Source organism: Colius striatus, chromosome 1 (assembly GCF_028858725.1).
Source record: "Colius striatus isolate bColStr4 chromosome 1, bColStr4.1.hap1, whole genome shotgun sequence".
Taxonomy (NCBI): Eukaryota; Metazoa; Chordata; class Aves; order Coliiformes; family Coliidae; genus Colius; species Colius striatus.
The window spans coordinates 118,776,293-118,796,797 of record NC_084759.1 but is presented as its reverse complement, the minus strand read 5'-3'; the positions used below and the strand labels follow the sequence as shown (position 1 = coordinate 118,796,797).

Genomic DNA, 20,505 nt, shown 5'->3' with positions numbered 1-20,505 from the left:
TGCTGTTAGAGATTGTTCCACCCCTGTCCTGAGACATCCGTCCTCGCGGGACACAGAGAAGCTCAGTTCCCATCTCATTCAGCCCTTGCCCTCTCCCAGCTACAAAGCAGCAGGAGCAAGTGACAATTTATACACATTTATACAATTTATACCTATTACACAGCTAGTCCTCCAGGAGAGCGTGCATCGCAGATGCTGCTGTTCAAGGGGCAAGGTGGAACAAAGAGTGATATTTATACCATTGGCACTGCAACGTTGTGTCCTTGGCTTTCATGCCTGTCATACAGATGATGAGTTCAGCAATGGGAGCACTAGCAATGGGAAAAAAAAAAAGAAACAGATACAAGAGATTAAATGTCACAGAACAACCTTGGGACAGCAGCCTTCATATTCCTGGGGAAAAAAATCACCCTCCTGCTAAATCAAGAAAGGGTAGGTTCCTGAGCACAATCATGAGTCCATTGTAAGGAAAAGAAATTCCGAGCAGCCTGCAAGCATCCTTCCATTATTTCATCCCAAATGACAAGTTGATTTGTTCTTCAGAATGGGAAGTGCATAGCCTGGCCATGCATGGAAAACATAGAGCTCAGTACGGATGAAACGGGGGCAGCACTGACAGTCAAGCTTTGGCAAGGCAGGCAGGGCTGAAGCAGAGCGTTATTGGAACAGAAGGCCTGGGACAGAAACATGTTTCAGGAAAAGAGTAATTCAGGAGGTTGTGACTGCTGCCAGGCAGGCAGGGTTCAAAAGGCTACTTGAGCATTGCAGGTGCCATCTCTCTGCCAGGCTGCCAAGCACTGAAAGTGCATGAAGTTATTGAAGACACTTTTTAACAAGAGAAGCGGGAGAGTATTTCATAGAAGAAAAGATACTAGGTCCAAGCTTCTGGTTGGACCCTAGTTTGGGTCTTCCTCAGCCTACTCAGACTACAAATTGTTGTCTTTCACACTTGCCTGGCTGACTCATACCGTGGGAGTGACTTTGGTGCATCTTAAAGCATTGCCACTTCTCTACAGATGGGTTGGTCAGCAAGATGCATCTTTCAGGTGCACACAGGGGGTGAAATCTTGCATTAAGTGTTGCATTCTTCTCTTAGCTTAGATTCAGTGAAAACCAAAAAAGGCCAAGTAAGACTTTAGGCAAAGCTCTGCCTAGAATCACACACCATCCACAAAAAGTAATGTGCTCCACAGTTACCATACAGCTCTGATTTTCAGCCCCCTCTTTCTTTCTCTTTACAGTGGCCTCCCCATGGCCCTCTTCACAAGAACCAGCAGTCATCCTAACACCACTGGCCCTATTCCCTGTGGGGCAGACAACACTACAGAGCCTGACCTGCCACGCTCACATGCCTACTATGCCCTTTGCTACTGCATCTTGATTTTGGCCATCATCTTTGGGAACGTGCTGGTCTGCTTAGCTGTGCTGAGAGAACGTACCTTGCAAACCACGACAAACTACCTTGTGGTGAGCCTGGCAGTGGCAGACCTGCTGGTGGCTACCTTGGTGATGCCATGGGTGGTGTACCTGGAGGTGAGTACATCTCAGGAAACATTATCAGAATTTAACCATGGTACAAGTTCACCAGCATTAGTGCATGCTCACAGGATAGGCCAGCTCTGGTTCAGATAAAGTCCAGTGATATTTTAACCCCTCAGCTAGCTCAAGGCACTTTGCAGGGTCATAGCAGGCCACAGTGTCACACAGATGGCCGTTGTAGGCTGGGCACATGCCAGATAAACGCACCACAGTCCCACATGTCAGAAGATACTCTGAACCTTGCTGTCCCTGGGGCATCTTAAATGGCAGTAAAAATGTACTGGCATGACCATGCACAATGTGGACAACATCATCAGACACAGGGCAGCAAAGATGGAAACCAAATCCTTCCACACAGTGGCAAAATCCTGAATTGATGAAGCCACTCTTGGGGCAAATAACTTTACTAAAGTAAATACATGAAGGTATGCTACAGTTGAATATTTTTATCTGTTCTCTTCAGCGTTTTTATAGTAATTCACAAAAACCAGTAGGTCTGGAAAAATTAGAGGGAACAACTACCAGCTGTAAGCTTTCAGCTGAGCCCTAGTACCCTGTTCTCATGCTGACAGAGACAGAATAAGCCTCTGAGCTATGATCTTGCTGAAGCCTCATGTTTCTTCTGTAGGGGGCAAGCCAGGATCAGGCTGAAGGGTAGGGTAAATATTCTGTTGGCAGCTCCCCACCTTTGCCTGACCTCTTTCCCTCAAAACAAAGCAGAAACAGAGGATTTTGACTTGTGCATATGGACCACGCAGTGCATGAACAGAAAGTAGGACGACACAACACCAGCAAATGCCAGACCTACTATGAGGCTTCATGATATGATCAAGTGGCAAGGGACTGGCAGTGGCCTACAGCCCTCCTCTGCCAGCATAGTAGATTGAATAGGCAACACAGCTCTAAGCTCTGGCATCCAGTCTAGGCATTTCCCTCGTGTTCATCCAAGCCCATTTCCTAAACTGTGCCCACTGCAGTCTCAGCAAGGCTACAATTAAGAGAAATTAAGGGTTTGTTCTGTGTATAATTATTATTAATAAGGGCATTGATGGTTAATGATTTGTGTAGAGCATCACTGTGGAGTGAAAGAACAAAGAGAGCACCATGATACTGCATGTGTGATCATGTTCTTAATGAAGCCAGTAACAACGTTTGGAATAATCTGTGTGGAGCAGTCCTGGAGCTGGCCTGCAGGACATGTACAGCTCAGCTGTGTTTCATGAAATGATCAAAACACAAGGAGTGAGGGGGGGGGGGGGGGAGGGGAAGCCATCTCAGCAAGACAGAATTAGACTCCGCAATTTGATTGTAACTAAAAAAGTGTTATTACAAGTCAAATTTTGTTTGAAGCTGGAATACTCCACCACCTTGAATGTATTCCAGTCTTTAATGAAATTACAATATGCTTTGCATTAGAAAAGGCTTCAGCACTCACTGTTCACACTGTGAACTGAAGATGGTGGGACTGAGGCACATCTGTGAAGCAGCTTCTGCCCCCGTGCAGTGCTCTGGTCACGATTGGTGAGCACAGCACTAGGTCCGTTCCTTAGCTGTTGGTAGACCCAGTCAAGGTTCATTTCCATCTCTTGGATAATCAAGGTAGCTGATCCAAGAGCCATGCAAACAACAGGGAGAAGAATCCACACACATCCCAAACTCAATCAATCGCTCCCAGCATTGTGCAGTTTCTCCTAGAGAACTTGTGTTGTAGGGATCCAGCAAGACTTAAGACTTAAAAAGCAGCCCAAAACCACCAAAGTACTTTAGGTATTTGCTGCTGTTTATGGATCAGTGATGCTACCAATGAAGCAGAAACGGCATCATGCTTCAGTACACTGTGGGCCTGGAAATTGCCAAGAAACCATTCAGTCCCCAAAACCGTGTACAATACCTATTCATCTACTGAATGTTTGCCAAATCATACATCTGAGACCCTGGCCATTATTCATGGAGAAGGTAAGGATGGATGAATACCTCAGATTTAAATGTCACTTGTGCACCTCTTTGTGCTTTACACTCAATTTTTAGAGCCATCTGTGGGCTGGACCTTCTCCATGAAATTTGGCACTTAATCATTCACCAGAACTTTCTCTTTCTGAGAAGTCCTTTGGGAGCACTGTGACAGAAGAACAATAGGAGCAGTTCATAACCTCAAAATCCTTGCCTCCACCTAATGAGGTTTCTGGCACAAAAATGCTATTCAGCACTGTGTCTAGCAATCTTCTGGGGTCAACAGGTAGGTCTAAATATACCAATACTGCTACCCCAGCTCTTTACTGACTTCTGATGCTGAGGCCTGCGTGACTACTGAAGTCTATCGTGGTTTCTTAAGACAGTAACATTAGGGTATCCTGACCACTGCAATTTGATGGCATCAAATACCATCATGCCTATAGTCACTGTATAAATGGAGAAGGACATGTACCAGCATGGCCTGGAGCATCCTTCTCAGTCTTCATACCACATCCAATTCTACCTCCAAAGGGAAACAAGCCTCAGAGAATGACACTGAGGTCCAATCTGCAGCTCTGTTCAGAATGTGTGAAAGTAACACCGTCTTCTCTTCCATGGCTCTCACATTGGAGCCACGAGACCTACAACTGCTCTTTGAGCTCACCAGACCCATGGAGTATGGACAACTGAGTGACTGCAGCTCAGGAGCTTACCACTTCAGGCCTGACCACATGCACACCCTTAATTATTCCTGCTGTGCAAAAAACATAAGCAGCCATTTCACAGATGCAGGGAGCTAATAGCACCCCCAGGAAGAACACTCTCTTAAACACAAACCAACTGAGTGAGCCTGTTTAGATGCACTGCTACTTACATGTGTGTCCTCACCTGATGCAACTCAGTGTTCATACTTTCCCATCCATGCATTCCTCAATAGGGCATCGTCTTACATACCTGATTTACAGAGATTCTTCTTTTTAGGGATTCAAGAGAGCGATGGATTACATAAGTTTATGAATGCACAATGATTTACTTTTTTTTTAAACTGGAAGAGTCCCTGTAGGGTTGAGAAGTTAAAAATAATAATACTGCAATTTTGTGGATAAATCAGACTGGTCATCAAGACAGATGAGGTAAGAACTTGACCTAAATAGTCTATAGGGAGCTTTATCATTGTCGTTGACAGAGCCAGGATTTCTTCCTGGACTCCATTGCCACTCCTGCCGCACTCGCGCTGAGTGGTAATGAGAGATTGTATCAGCTCGTCTCTCTGTGGTTTGCTCTTATCAGCTGTAAGAGAATAATATTTGGCCATCCACCTCACCCAGGCAGTTGTGAGGCTTCATTCAGTTAGTACCTGTGATGTGCTTTTTGATTCCCAGACAAAAGGCAATAAAGGGATAAAGAACAGGTACCCTGCCAGCACATGAAGACCAGCCATACACAGTAGCAAGTTCTAGCTGCTGTAGCAAAGGTGAGCAGAACAGAGCAACAAAAGGAAGAGCACAAATTGGATTTTAAAAGTGGTGAACAGGATCTATAATAAAAAAGGCTCCTCTTCACTATTAAATTCTGGGATAGATTTTGGATCCACATACCCCACAGGTAAATATTCACTGCTTCACTGACTTCAGCAGACTTCTATACCATTATAGAAGGTATGGCCAGCGCAAGTGAGGATGGGTTTTAAAACCAAACATTTTGATCTCTGAAGCATCCTCTTAATACAAGCTGTAGTGTAGTATAATCTAAATGCATCATCCTGAGAGAGTTCACTTCAGAGCCATTCCCACCACCACCTTCTTCAGTTTTAATCGTTCAGATTCTTAACGTTTGAATGTGCTGAAGACCTTGAAAACTCACTCAGTTAAGTGCTTGCACATCTGCTGGGCTAGTGGCAGCTGGCTTTTTTGTGAACACCTGGCAGCAGCTCCTGCTGAAATATCCTTCAGACTCCACAGATCACACAGACACTGCCTTGCTTTTTGCCTCAGACTACCGAAATGCTTCTTTTCTGTGTGCCACTACAAAGCCTTCCAGCATTTATAATTTTTTTAATATATATTTTGAGATGGTCAAGCAGATCTTAAAATCTGCAACTAAAGCAAAACCAGTGTGGAGCTTCTTTGAATACTGAACCTGCCTTTTAAGGTTCCTAATTTCAGAGGAACAGCCTTCAGTTTGCACATCTCATAGACCAGTTAATTGTGCAGAAAAATCTCTACAGGGTTTCAGGTTTTTTTCTCTGCTTGCTTTTCTTAAACTAAACCAAAGAATCCCCACAAGTATCAGAGAACTGAAGATGACAGTTCCTTACTACATTTTGCAAGACAATTCCCATTTATCTCCCTTGCATTCACTCAGGGTCAGGGAGGTCTAACGGAAGACTGCCTCATTTATGACTTCTGACAGCGCAGAACACCCTAAAGACACAGCTCTCTGCGGCAAGTTTCTTTGCCCATGTGTGGGAATGCTGGCACTATCAAAACCATTTATGTTTCTCGGGAGTATTTCTTTGAAAACAACTCACACAAGAGTGGTCTGTATTTCTCTCTGCAGGGAGCTATGTCCTTCCTAGACATCAACCTCCTGACACCCTCCTGTGGGTGTCAGGAGACTGGGGCAGCCCTTTTTACTATGATATCTAGTAACAGGACAAGGGGTAATGGGATGAAGCTGGAACACAAAAAGTTCCACTTAAATGTAAGAAAAAATTATTTCACTGTTCAGGTGAGGGAGCCCTGGCACAGGCTGCCCAGGGGGGTTGTGGAGTCTCCTTCCTTGGAGGTCTTCAAGACCCACCTGGATATGTTCCTATGCGACCTGATCTAGGTGATCCTGCTTCTGCAGGAGGGTTGGACTAGATGATCTCTAAAGGTCCCTTCCACCCCCTACCATTCTATGATCAACACTTCCTACAGGATTGAGTCACTAACTTAGAAGCCAAGCTTACTTGTGATACCCTCTCCAGTCTGATCTGATATAAGTATTTTTGAGTGAGTCTTGAAAACCACCAAGAACAGACAATGCACAAAACTCACCAAGCAACCAGCTCCACCGCCTCACTATCCTCACGGTCAGAAAGCTTACCTTTATAACCAGTTTGCGCCTTCCTCCTTTCAATTTATGCCTGTCACCTCTAATCCTCCCACCACATTCTACTGTGAAAAGCCTGGCTCTGCCTCAGTAACCTGGCTCCAACTTTCTGAATAACATCCCACTAGGAAGCAGAGAACTGCTGCTAGCTTCCACCCCTCACAAGCCCCCTCTTCTCCAGGCTGAACCAGCCCTATCAGCTGGTTCAGGCACTGAAGCCCCCAGGGACTGTCTTGGTGGCCCTCCACTGGACTCGCTGTCATTGATCAGTATTTTTCCTGTTGCACAAGGGTAGGCTGCCCCCTTATCCATCTCCTACAAGAGGTGCCTGCAGAGGAAGACCATCTCTCTCAGGGTCTATCTGTCATCCCAGCTCTGAGGAGAGCAGTGCCACACTGTGCTTTGAGCATGTTGTTGTCAACCAAAGAGGTCATTGTCAAGAACTTAATGGCTAGGCTAAAACAATGCATTTCTCCCATCACAAAGATTGGCCACAGCTTATCTTTCACAATTACTCAAGATTAAAAGACTCAAAACAACCAGTCAAAAGCTCAACATGGTAGCAAACCCAAACCTTTTATCTTGATAGATTGTGAGCTCTCACTCAGATGTAGTAATCAAAATCTGTAACTGAGATAAGAATCCAAATAAGGTTTTAGAGAAGCCTCAAGTCTCTGTTTCATACATAAATGCATACAATTCTGCAGCACTTTTCCAGCTCACTGCCTGCAAGAGAACTCCAGCAGCTACGCTGAGAAACACTTTCAGCCCTTAGATTGTCTCAGATAATCCTTAATCAAAGGATATATACAGTGCTATCAAATTTAAATCAATTTCTCATGCTAGGCCTTAAGGGAAGAGAGAGCTGCCATCTATTTCTTTACTCTGCCTCTCTCTGTAAGAGTAACTGAAGAATTAAAGTCGAGGTGCAATTCCTTCTTTGTGACCTACTGGCACGCAATGTAGGTGCCTCAGTTTCCCTCTGCACCTCACAGTGGACACCAACTCATCTAGCTGTTGAGATACTTGGAGGAGAGCATCTCCTTATATGCAACTTCTCAGGCTTTGACACAGAACAAGGCTGACAGTGTTCTGGTTGCTGATGCAGGTGACCGGAGGAGTCTGGACTTTTAGCCGCGTCTGTTGCGATATCTTCGTCACCATGGATGTAATGATGTGCACCGCCAGCATTTTAAACCTCTGTGCTATCAGCATTGACAGGTGAGAGCCAACAGCAATGCAGGGGGGGATGTAGTTTGGAGATGGTTGGCCCCATACCCCAGTGTGTCAGGGACAAGGAAGCGGGGTTTGCACAGGCAACATCAGTGTTTTCAGGAACACAAACCTCCCTGCAAGTCTATCACTGGCACTACTGCTATTAACGTGGCTTTGTCCACCAGGTCCCTGAAGATGTCTGCACTTAAGGGCAGAGAGGCACAAGCAATAAAACGTCACCAGTAGGTCATCAACCACGTCCTTGTGCATTTTGAAGGCTGGAACCAGAAATGTTCATCTAATTCCCATTGAGTTTCAAAGAGGGCTTCTCCTGCTGGAGACCTCACTCATGAAGTCTTAATAAACAAAGTCCTGCCATATACATAGGGAGAGGTGAAGACTTGTTATGTAATCTTCAGCTTTGTCCTGTTTTCCTGCATCTTAAAACAGATCCAATTTTAAGCAACGCTGAGGACTGGGAGCCAAGACCTCGGCACACATGGTGCTGTTAGGACTGAGGAGTAGCGGAAAGAAAAAATACTGCATGCTGTACCTTTGTAATATGTGGTTCAAGGGTAATCGTACAAAGCAGCTCTCAGCACTGGGTTGGTCTGATGTTCCTCCACAGGAATCTCTATCCCCCTTTCATTTTGGCTTTGTCTGCAAGGAGCAGCCTGTGGGCTACCCATGCCTTCCAAACCTTGCTGAACTGCACCCTTTGGGGCACTCCAGCAGCCGAAGGCCCCGAACACCCGCCTGTGGGCAACCTTCTGGCTGCCAGCAAGGCCAAGGCCAGGGCAGGCAGCTGAGGCACTGAGTGTGGCAGGCTGAGGTTGCTCCAGACACTGCCCTTTCCCAGCAGCACATGTATTACCTTAGGGGTTTGAGGGGTGGGGTTATCCTGGGGTTTCTAGATCCGTCTGGTATTCCAAACCTTGCAGTTTCCCAGTGCTGGCAGTTCTACAGAATGTTTCTGTGCAATGCTGCCAGCTAACTCTGATTTCCTCTCTTCCTCCCCCCAACGCTCCGCTTACCATTTCTACAAATTGCTGATCCCATCCTCTGATCGTCTCTCCACCACCTTCACCATCATGTTCTCTACATGCCTTTCATTTATCCCTTAAAAATCTGGTCCTTTTCCTCCCTCCATTCTTACCTCTCCTTTTTCTGGAGCTGGTTTGATCCGCAGATACACTGCAGTAGTGAAACCAGTCCAGTACCAGTACAGCACTGGGCAGAGCTCCTGCAGGAGAGTGTCTCTCATGATTGTGATAGTCTGGATGTTGGCATTTGCAGTGTCATGCCCTCTCCTCTTCGGCTTCAATACTACAGGTTGGTGCATGCAGGGAGGGGTTGGAAATGGAGCTGTTCTGCCAGGTCATTTAACGTGGGTCCTGCAGGCTTTCCAAGTCACAGGAAATTCTAGGGAACTGGGAAGCATGCTTTGAAGGGTCAGAAAAATCTCCAGTGCTGAGAGCAAATGTGCTCTTGTCTACAAACTTGCCATTTGCTCAAGCAGACACTGACTATTACTCTGAGGACAGACCTACCTGCTTTAGTGCCAAATCAATGCCCATCCAAGTGTTCAGGCCTAAAGATTCCCCTAGACAATGGCTCTGTGCACACAGAGCAGATCTCCAGACACACAGCACGTTCAACACACACATCAGACTTACTGCATCTTGCCGGTATCAAAAGTTCCAGACACACAGTTTTAAATCTGATACAGGACATACTTCTGAACAGCAAGGATTGCTACTGCCACTGCTTGTGAGAAAACTTCTTACCATCCAACTAGCCGTTTGGTTCTTTATCTAATCCCTTGAGGAGAGAAAACAATTTAGCCTCCTCCTTGGAAGCAGGTTGGTCTTTCTCCTTCTCCTCACCTAGGGCAGCCCATTCTCCCTGGAGGCAGAGTAGCACAGGAGCCTTCCTGCCACCTCAGCCACAGGCAGAAGTCCTCTGCTCCCCATCCATCCTCTATGCAGTGCTTGAGGCAAGAATGGGATGAGGGATAGGACATGTTGCTGTCCCTCACAGACTGATCCAGGCAGATGTGGGTGAAGGCACACTTCTGCATCTAGACAGCTCAGAGGCCATCAGAGGAACAGGAGAAAGGACGAAAGGAGGAAGGATCCTCTGAAAAAGAATGGGAATAGACATGAGAGAATGGGGCAGAACTGCTGGTCAGAAAAGCAGGCAGATGCATGCCAGATGGCCCTAGGTAAAGTCCATTTCAAGCATCAGTTAGGTGAGGGAGTAGGCCACGGTAAAATTTGGAACAGAAACGGGAGATACTTGTACTCCTTAGGCTGCTTTTGTTCCCCACATACCTATGGACTTGCTTTGCCAAAGTATCAGAGCTTTCTTGTACCACACTGAAGCAGCTCAGCTGCTCTTCTCTCTCTCTCTTCTCCTCCCCAGGGGACCCCAGTGTCTGTTCCATATCCAACCCTAGTTTCATCATCTACTCCTCTTTGGTGTCCTTCTACCTTCCCTTCATGGTGACCCTGCTGCTCTATGTCCGGATTTACCTCGTGCTAAGACAAAGACAAAAGAAGAGATCCCTCACCCGTCAGGGCAGCCACAGCGCCAGCACCAAACCGTGCTATGCACACAAAGTAAGATCCACGTGAAAGCAGGAGATGTCAAAAAGGACAGGGCATGCATTGTCTCCTCCCCTCAAAGAGTCAGAGCACAGGGTGGAATCCATACAGGAGGGACGTGGCATGTTTTCGTCCCACCCCTCGCTCATATACTGTGTTGCTTGAGATACAAAAGGTCCAGTTAAATCCTTCGCAGCCCTCTGGAAAGAAGGTTTTCCCTATGTATCTCTGCCCTCTAGAACTGTGCAACTAGAAAAGAGATCAGCCTACTTCAATATTTCCTCAGAGTAGGTCTTTCTCAGACATGCAGAAGCCTGGATAGTTTCATCATTTATTGATTTTAATGTCTTCATTGATTGATTTTTGCACTAGGAAGCCTCAGTCTCAGGGCTTCACAGGCTTTAACCTGGATTATTTTAAAAACCCCAAACCCTCTTCATCAGACAGACTTAAGAGGTCAAAATGCTCATGGTGCATGGAGCATTTGTTCCACTGACCTTTTTAGATGAAGAAGCTGCAACCATGGGAACCAGCACAGTGGTTTGAAAGGGATCGCCTGGTCACGCATATCTGCTTGCTTTACTCATTTTCTCCCAGTGAAGCTACATTTTATAAGGGTGGGGACGTTGAAGGGAGCAAGGGCAACACAAAAATACAAGTGAAACATTAGCACAGCAAGTGTTTTGGCTCTTCTTGTTCTCATGCTCCTCCTTGATGGGATGGAGGCAGAGAATTGTCCAGTGATGGCTCACCCCTCTGATAAGCTAAGATCAAAGGCTATGGTGTAAATTTAAGGAGCAAGTGAGGCTCAGGATGTCTCCTACAGCTTTGTTTGTCATCCTTTGACCCAATGAATAGTCTGGATGGTTCCCATTTCCTCTGTGGCATCCTCTTTTGCAGGAACCCACAGAGAGAAAAGCTTTGCCAAAGAGATGCCGAGGCACTTTCCCCTGCTGTCTCCCGCTCAAATGCCCAGGCCAGGAGATGTCTACCAAAAGGAAGTTGCTGACTGTTTTTAGTCTGCAGCGTTACCGCAGCTTCTGCCATGAGGCTTCCCTCAGCGAGACACCAGGGACTGCACAACACAGCAGGCTGGAAGAGAGGAAGCCAGGACTGGAGGTACGAAGGCTCAGCGATGGCAAAACCATCAGCTCTCTGAAGCTAGCACACCAGCAGCCCCGGCTGATCCAGCTTCGGGAGAGGAAGGCTACGCAGATGCTAGCTATTGTCCTGGGTAAGTGAGAGACACTCTGTCTGGTGAAGTGCAAGGGGTGATGGTTTGGGATGTGCAAGGGCAATGAATCTCCTGATACAGTATTGAGATTTTAAAAATGCAAGCCAGGTCCAGACTTCAGCTGCCATTTGGAGGACATTTGGGGATCTGGGGTATTGCTCTCAAATGTTGGGAGACAAGTATGTTTGTGGTTTATTTATTTTGTTACTCTTCTGTTTTAAACCAATGGCCAACAAGCCATGCTAGCTGGAGCAACAGCCAACATTCTTGCTTTCATTTTTCCTTAATTCTATTATTAAGCTGCAACAATCCTAGATTTCCATACATGTAGCAGCTCTTAGTTCCAGTTAAATGGGAAACTGAGGCAAGGAGCAGCAGAGGAACCAACTCATAAAGCTGGATTCAGAAGCCAGGAGTCTGGTGCCCTAGTGACATGCCACAGTCACCAGGTACACTATGTCCCCTCATGAACTCAGTAGTAGCAGGGAAATAATGCAGCCCTGGTTGTAACTGATCAGAGCAGCTGAGGCAGCAGTTTTTCTCTCTAAGTTGTGGCCACTTGGTTTTGTCTGTCACCCAGCAACTTCCATTCATCCATCCATTCACATAACTGGTCCCAAGGAGCCTGAGGTCTTGCCAAGTCCCTCTGTATGAGGAATAAACATCACCTTCAGTATTTACCAAACACAGACACGTGCATGGAAATAGGGAGAGGATGGAGGGAGAGGGCGCAGGTGCAGGCCCCTTTCCAAGTAGTCACTTCTATAAGTCATGGATTGTTTTCTCCCTCTCTCTAAACCCAGGGGCGTTCATAGTCTGCTGGCTGCCCTTCTTCTTGATTCACATCCTCAACGCCCACTGCCCATCCTGCCACGTGTCCCGAGCGCTTTACAGTGCCAGCACGTGGCTCGGCTATGTGAACAGTGCCCTCAATCCCATCATCTACACGACCTTCAACACCGACTTTCGCAAAGCCTTCCTCAAGATCCTGTGCTGTTGATGGCGGGGGCCAGCACCAGGCTGCACGGGCTGTGGCTTGCAGCACACTCGTGAGCTGAGGACAAAGCACAGGGGCTCTGCCCTCCCTCTGCTTTACACGCTTAGAGGAGCTACAGTGCTCCACTCTGCCAGTAGTGGTGGTGGTTGGCATGATGTGCCAGGCACTCTCTGTACCTCCTGCATGGCTGGCTGCCCACACCAAGCTGCAGCGCTCCTGCGGAAGAGAGTACAAGTGTTTCCCACTTCTAGGGAGGGAGGGGGAAGAAGACACAGAGAAAAACCCAGGAGTCCCTCGGCGCTGGGAGGAAGAGCGGGGTGAGCAGTGGGAGATCAGCCACAGCAGCACACAGATCCTGGAAGCTGCCAAGCTGGCAGAGCACGTGGAACCCAGGCAGCATCCCTCCTCTCACACCCCTGCAAGCTGGGAATACCTTTTCCCTCCCACTGCTGGAGCCTCCTCCTGCAGAAGACACCCACAGCTCATGTGCAGCAGTCCTAATTAAAAGGGCAGACCATGACCTCTTTGATACGGATCCTGAGCCAAGAACAAAAATCTGACACGGAAACTTAGAAATGGAGCACTGGTGGAAAAATGACAATGTCCTTGTTTTCTTCATCAGATGGTTTGCTGGTAAAACTGAGTCAGTCTTAGTGCTTGAGAAAATTTCCCCAGTTGCAAATGAAACCTTCCCCTGTGATGCCCTTGCAAGGTAGAGAGATGGCTGCCATCCCTCTGATAGGTCAGATTGCATGAGAAGTGCAACAATATCACAGTGTCCCCTCTCTTCCTAACCCACAGGTCAGCTATAGATTGGTCACTACTTAACTCCCATCTACTGATGCCACTAAATATTGAAGGTGGCCTAGGATATCTCCAGTCATCCCTGCAATAGACTCAAACCTGTATTTTCAGATGAGGCAGGTTGCATGCCCCCCGTCTCAAAACTTTTTTGTGGTCTCTTGGGAACAATCTGTATTTGTGCTCCTCTCTTCATCAGAAGCACTGCTAGATTAAGGGTTTGTCCTATCTGACTGCTGTGATAACTCCTGTTACAGCCCACACCTGACGGGGAGCTGTTTCAGTAACATCCCTCACAGTAAGAAAGGATGTGTGCCTCGGGATCAGATTCAGGACTCTGCCTGGCTCTCCTCACCAGGGATGCATCTGTGAGCAGACATGATGCCCATATATCCCAGCTTCCAGGAGCTGGTCAAATACAGCCCTGCAATGATGTCCTTTCCCAGCAGGATTTTACAAAGCCATCTCCAGCAATTCCCAGATGAGCACATCAGACAAGCCCTGCCGTACCATGTAAGCTGGTCTCATACCAGGGCACTCACTCTTCACCTTATATAGACAAACCTGACCTGGGACAGCCTCAATGTGTTTCCCTTATTTCCCTGCCTCACTGTACTGATCCAAGGTTCCAGCTCTTGCTCCCAATACCAGCCTCAGCTGTGTTGTTAAGCCACACTCGTGTGACAGCTTTGAACATAACTGTGTTTGCTGTCTCTGCCTGGTCCATGCCACAGCTCCTCAGCCCAGGAAAGGCTTCCTCTCTTTCCTAATAAAAAGACAAAACCATTGTCCTCTGCCTCTGGAGCACAAAGCAGAGCTCTAGCTTCTTTTGTTTGTCTGGGTTTTGGGAGGAGGTGCTCACAGCCTGCATTGTTTGCCTGGGGAGGTGCCCTCCATTCTGCATTGTAATCTCGTTAATCCAATAAACAACAGATGTAACTGGAGGTTTTGGTACCTTTGTGATAAGCCTTTTCTCACCTGTAGCCCTCAGCACTTTCCCTCTACAAAATGATTCTCTGCCTGGACACCCACAAGAGGTCTTTGTTATTACTTGCATTTACTTGCAACTGGGAAAGAAATCAACGGCTGTTCTAAGCACTTTCAGCAGATGAATTCTGAAAATACGGTCAATTAGTTTCCCAGCTATGCCGGGCAGACAGGCTGAAGTGTTATTCCATCTGCTCACAGGTGCTGGGCAGCACGGGAGGTACTTGGTGCACAGGACATTGCGGGTATCCATCAAGTGAATCAATGTGTGGACAGACTGCTGCTCAAGTAATTCTCATTAAGTTGCTTCATAACACAGATCACCAGAGACCAGTTTCAGTTGCTTTATATACACAGTTGCCAGAAAGGTGAAAATAAGGAAAAAGATCTTTTAAAGGGTGACTAGGTCAATTTCAAGCCCTGGTCTAGCATCTCTCAGGTGTCACATTCTGTCTGATCTTACTTGAACTCAAACTTGTTCCTCAAGCAGAGATCCCTAAAGCAATTCAGGACAGAGGTGAGGAACAGGAGATGTGATAGAAGACCAAGCAGTATTCTAAGTAGCCACATAGCTTTGGGGAATGGGGGAAAGTTCAATATCTAAAAACATGGTCTTTTATTTAATAATTAAGATTTGAACTATCAGATCACAGAACTGACAATCCCTTTATAACTATAACCTGCCAAGGACAAAAACAAAACAAACAAAAGCACTGCAAAACCTACCCATAATCACAGAAACCCAAGTCTGAAAGAAAACAAGCTCTTTCTCCCCATCCCTCAAGTACTGCTTGAGTTGTGTACCCGTTTTTACAGTGGCAATGTGAACACAGGTGGCCTCAAAGGAAAGGCCAAGGAACAGAAGCCATCAAAGGTGTGACCCACTGACACCCACTGCCCCTGCCCAGCCAGCCAGAGGGACAGCTGAGGAGCCCACCAGGACCTGTGCTTCACAAACCCCCACTCATTTTTTGCAGTGGAATAATCCGTGCATCCCTCGTTTTTAACTGAAATGCCTCCTCGTAATCTTCATTTTCTGCACCATTTTCTTCTTTGTCAGTTTGTTTTTACTTTTCCCCTGACTCCACATCTGTCTGGAAAAGGAAGGGGTTAGCCATGACTCTGTGCTCTGCTGAAGAACCACAGGCATTTTACCAGGGTTTCATTTACATGCTGATTGTCACATTAGAAGAGCCTTTGGAGAATGCAGAATGCTCTTCTCCTGCAGAGAGGGAGCTCAGAGACTGCTGCAGGCTGTAAATAATTCCCAGTGTCAGGAGGCCTGCTCTGATGGTGGGGCTGGGCAGATGTGTCAGAGTAGCAAAGGGTCTCGCAGCCTGTGCTCACCTTCACTCTGCTCCCTCAGGCAGCAGGAATGGGATAGCTAAGGTGCCTTATGCTGGATACCATTTGTAAACGATCCAGCAGACAAAATAGCCAGGAAGCAACTCTACTGTAGCTGAGGAGAGCTAAGAGTCTTCAGAGATGGCAAAATCCCCTGGGAAGAGCAGCCTTCCCCCTCAGCAAGGTAGAAGGCAGCCGTCCAAGTACTGACTGTCTAGACGCAATTACAGCACGCCTGAGAAATGGACTGAAAAACGCCGTTTATCTCCTGCCTCCACCATTTCTCCAGGCAAACACATGTCCCAGCTCACAGGGCCATAGGCCCTGACTGAGCTGTAGGAGCCCAGGCGGATGAGCAGAGCCGCTGGGCCCGTGTACTCCCAGGGCTGGCTCAGCAGTGAGTTACCCTCACTGAGCTTAGCAGACACACACAGCTGGTTCACAGCACCACACACGGACTTGGGCAAAGTCTCAGAGATCCTCATGTTCTCTATATGTATCTGGGGCACCTCAGGGGTATGTCTGTGGTAGGTGTGGCACACGCTGGTTGCACATATTGCTTCCTGCTCCTGCCTGTGATGGGACTCTTTGGGGGCTCCTGAACAGCACAACCTCCCCCCCCCGGTGTGTGTGTGCATCTCCCAGCGCACACAGATTCCTCCCACAGGGTAACCTGATGATGGATGCAACTCTGAGGTGCTTTTTCATTAGAGCAGAAAACATTCAGTAGTACCCAGTGATAGGACAAGGGGTAAAGAGCGCAGGCTGCAACACAGGACCTTTCACTTGAACATGAAGAGAAACTTCTTTCCTGTGAGGGTGAGGGATCCCTGGCACAGGCTGCCCAGGGAGGGTGAGGAGTCTCCTCTGGAGGTTTCCAAACCTGCCTGGACACACGTTCCTGTGTGATCTGATGGAGGTGAACCTGCTTTAACAGGGGAGCTGAGCAAGATGATCTCTAGAGGTCCCTTCCAACCCCCATCATTTTGTGACTCTGTGATTCCGTAAACAAAATGGATTATGAATGCGTAGTTCAGAATAAGAGGTTTTTCAGAATAAGTAGTAAGAGCCTGACTCTGGGCTAGAAAGGACAGCTGGCCAGGTGGCAACCTACCCTCCACGGTGCCTCTCGATCTGTAACCTCTCTTTCAGGCTACTGTGCAGTAGCCCTGACAGTAGAAGGTATTTAAGGTGGGTACCGATCATCTAAAAACAAGGCACAAGTAGACAAGCCACCCTGAGCAGCTCTCAGCCACTCTCTGCAAGCATGGCGGGCAGAAGGAAGCAGAGAGCGTCTCCATAGCTCATGGTCACCCCTTTACAGACCACCACAAATTTCTATTTAGGCTGCTGTCTGGTGGTTGTTGTAACTACTGCTGTGGCTTATTTGGGTGCAAGTGCAACAGGAGATGTGCATCACAGATCAGAGCCCAGCATGTGTTCCATGGCTCTTGGCTGTGTTCTCAAAGGCCATGACTTAAACTTCAGATCTATCAGCGAAAACATGGGTTACCCAAATTACTAAAAGCAAACCAAACTAAAGCCACCCAGAGCTAAAGTCAGCAGTTGTTTTGTTGTTTTCCATTGCAAAACATAAACAGAGAGAAACTATAAAACACTCTCTCCCCTCGAAGGCGGCAGCAGGCACAACAGGCATCAGGTCACACAGGAGTCTTTAAGCAGGAGAGCACAAAGGCCCATGGGGCAGACAGTAAAACAGTCATCCATGATGGAAAGCTGCCTGCTGGGAAAGCAAGGAAATGATGGAGGAGGCAGCCAGCACAGCCCCTCTGCTCTGCAGATGACACTGCACAGCTAACATGCTCCAGTACACCTTGCAGCAGCTATTGGACACCTCTTAACAATCCCAGCTCCAGACAGACATTTAAAAAAACCCACAATTTCCAGTCTACAACAAGGACAAAGCAAAGACTGGCAGAAAAACTCACTTCCCTGGGTAATCCTCCCTAGACTCCTTAGTCTAGCAGCCCAGCTATTCGGTTGAGCTCAGCTGGACCCTGCTGTGGGGCTAAGCATGAGCAGCTTTCCTTAGCAGGGAGTATGCCTGGAGTCTGACATAGTGCAGACTCTCTGAGCAACCTGGGGACCTGCCTCTCGAGCCTGGTTCTCTGTTCACAGCTGACATCAACCCACTCAGGGCAGCAGCTCCTCTGGAAGCAGCAGCCTTACACAAGACAGAGCTTTGGCTTAAGCTTATTGCAAAGCAAAGCCCTGTCTTGGACACTGAGATGGTGATGGTTTTTGAAGAGCATCTAATCAATGCTAGCATTTTGAGGAAGGATCAACAGGATACATGCTGCTGATATGGGTGATGCTCAGAAAACTACAAATAGCAATTGTGGACACCCAGAGAATGCTGGTACCAGTCTGATTAGTTTCAGCCAAGTATGTGAATGTTTGCTCATAAAGTGATGTCAAGCTTGAGCAGCTTTCAACCTGCAAATGGTCCTGGCTGTGAGTTGTCTTATCTCCCAAAGAGAATGGGCAGATCAGTTCTTTCTCAGAGTGATGTAAGTACCTCAAATCTGAGTTAGCTATTGAATGAACCATTAGAGTGAACTTTTCCTTACCTAACAGTTATCATGAATTAACATAGTTGTCACCTCCTGGTGGTATCTTACCACCTGGCCTTAGGAGAAAAGCAAGGCTCACAAGGGTGCAGACAGTTCAAGGTGTGCAAGAGTTGAAATAGTATTTCTTCAAAGTTAGCATCATCTGCTACATATATCTTGCTGAACGACATTAAACAGGAGGTAGAAGACACAGTCCAGACCAATCCTGCCTTTCAATATCAAAAGCCACTGATCCAGCTGTGCTCTGGGTACTCTCCAAACAGTCAATCTCAAGACAGAACAGTGACCTTTCTTGTTCTGCTTTGCTGGCATCACTCATGCCACCCTTCTTTGGTTTCATACCACCTCAAGGGCAGGAACAGGAGCCTGTAAACTCTGATGTCAACCACACCTTTCTCCAGGGGGGATGCTCTTTCTCTCAGGCCCAGGCAAGGAATTCTCCTGAGCCTCCTTCCTAATTCTATTCACACATCAGTGAATCTCTTCCTGACAGACACTGGTCTCATCTTGTCCCTGAATGCCTCTGGAAATGTGAGGTGAAGAAAAAGAAAAACCCCTGGAGCCAAAAAAAAAACCCGAACATAATTAAAAATTAATTTCAGTAAAACAATTTAAGCATCTCAGCAAGACAAGCACTAGGCTGCTTGGCGACGTGGGGAAGACCTTTCTGGTTCCCTACCCTGGGGACTCTTGTCAGTTTTAATAAGTTTTTCCCCACAGCTGTGAGCATGGCAAATTGAACAGCACAAATAAGGGCTACTTCTCACTGGGCAGAAGGACACTTCCTACGGGAACTTCCATTTCTTTCTGCCACACTATGCCATGGCGGAAGGGCTGTGGTGCAGGCAGACTGCTCACCTTGCTGTAGCTCAGCTGAGAAGCAGCAGTACTTCTGTCTGTGAGGGACAGGCAGAGAGAGATGAGCAGGTCATTAACGCTGTAGGACTCTATTGAATGTCTGTGATGACACTGGCTGCAGGGAACAGGGGAGTCAGGTCTCAGGGGTGAGTCCATCATGCAAGTTCCCACTCAGCCTCAGGTCTGAAGGCCACCACCACTACTCTGTAGCCTTTTGCCTTTGTGAGCAGGGGTATAGCAGCCATTGCTAAACTTCCTGAACAAGAACAGAATGCCTCCTCCTCCACAAGACATACATGAAACAAGGGATGGAAAAAGGCACATGCCAAAGTCTTCTGTAGCTCAGTGTTGGCAATGCTACACATGGACATACTGCACAGCTCCCACTCCTTTCCTTGCTGGCCTTGCCAAATCCTAATCATCCTGTTTGCCTATGCTCCTTCCTCCCAGATGCTCCATCTCCTGCTCCCTTCCTTGAAGATGCTGCATCTCTTTGAAGGCTTCGGCTGCCTGCCAGTCTCTGTGTTCTCTTCCATCCCAGTTCACTCAGTTTTGTCTATGGAAATAATTTTGCTTTCCTCAGGATTGGCTTCCTCAGCTGTTTTTCGGCACATAACAGCATTAAACTTGGCATTACATTGTAGACGCTTCCATTCCAGCCTGGGAAGGGCTCAGGACAGATTTGTAGTCTCTGCTGACTTCCTGTAAGATGTTGGCTATATCACTTCAATACCTCCCCGGATTACTTCATCAAAAGGCAAAATAGCTGTTCTGTGGAAGGTGGGAGCAACGAGAACAAATAGTTGCTTCAAAGCTACCTCTGTGTCATGCTTTGCAGTATGTGCCCAACACCTCAGAAAGGCCTCGGTCAAGAGTGGAAGGTATCACACACAGAGCACAGAAATGGGTCCAGGGACTCTGCCCAAGGACCTTGAAATCACTCCTTTCTTTTGTGAAAAATCTGTGCTGGGAAATTACACCTAAGGGCTGTAGTTTCCAGATCTTTTCTTGACCACTAGTCTGCAAACTGACCCGCTCTGCAAGAGCAGATGGGCAAGGTACATTTTGTCCTGCAGAGCCACTGGTATGACCCAAAGCTATTCCTGTGCCCTTGACCAGAAAGTACTTTACACAGTAGCAAGGTGATAGGAAAGACAGGAAAGCTGTCAGGCAGTTCCAGATACCTCTAGTTATCACTTATTTACACACGGCCCTGTTGCCACTATATAGCTTCTTAAATTCTCAGGGTGAAGTTTGAAATAACTCTGGTTAACCAGACAA

At 47.2% G+C, this 20,505-nt stretch overlaps 1 protein-coding gene across 1 annotated transcript; it reads left to right on the top strand.

The window, feature by feature from the left end:
• Positions 1-1,251: 1,251 nt before the first annotated feature.
• DRD3 (dopamine receptor D3) lies at positions 1,252-12,643 on the top strand. Its single transcript, XM_010195875.2, has 6 exons — positions 1,252-1,533; positions 7,697-7,809; positions 8,993-9,135; positions 10,228-10,424; positions 11,310-11,643; positions 12,447-12,643. The coding sequence occupies exons 1-6, from the start codon at positions 1,252-1,254 to the stop codon at positions 12,641-12,643; spliced, it is 1,266 nt and encodes a 421-aa protein (XP_010194177.1).
• The last annotated feature ends 7,862 nt before the right edge of the window (positions 12,644-20,505 follow it).

Bases quoted from the DNA above. Each gene is read 5' to 3' on its own strand.
- DRD3 (XM_010195875.2), top strand. From the start codon at position 1,252: ATGGCCCTCTTCACAAGAACCAGCAGTCATCCTAACACCACTGGCCCT. The intron at 9,136-10,227 runs GTTGGTGCATGC...TCTCCTCCCCAG, and splicing joins CTTCGGCTTCAATACTACAG to GGGACCCCAGTGTCTGTTCC. The intron at 11,644-12,446 runs GTAAGTGAGAGA...CTCTAAACCCAG, and splicing joins GATGCTAGCTATTGTCCTGG to GGGCGTTCATAGTCTGCTGG.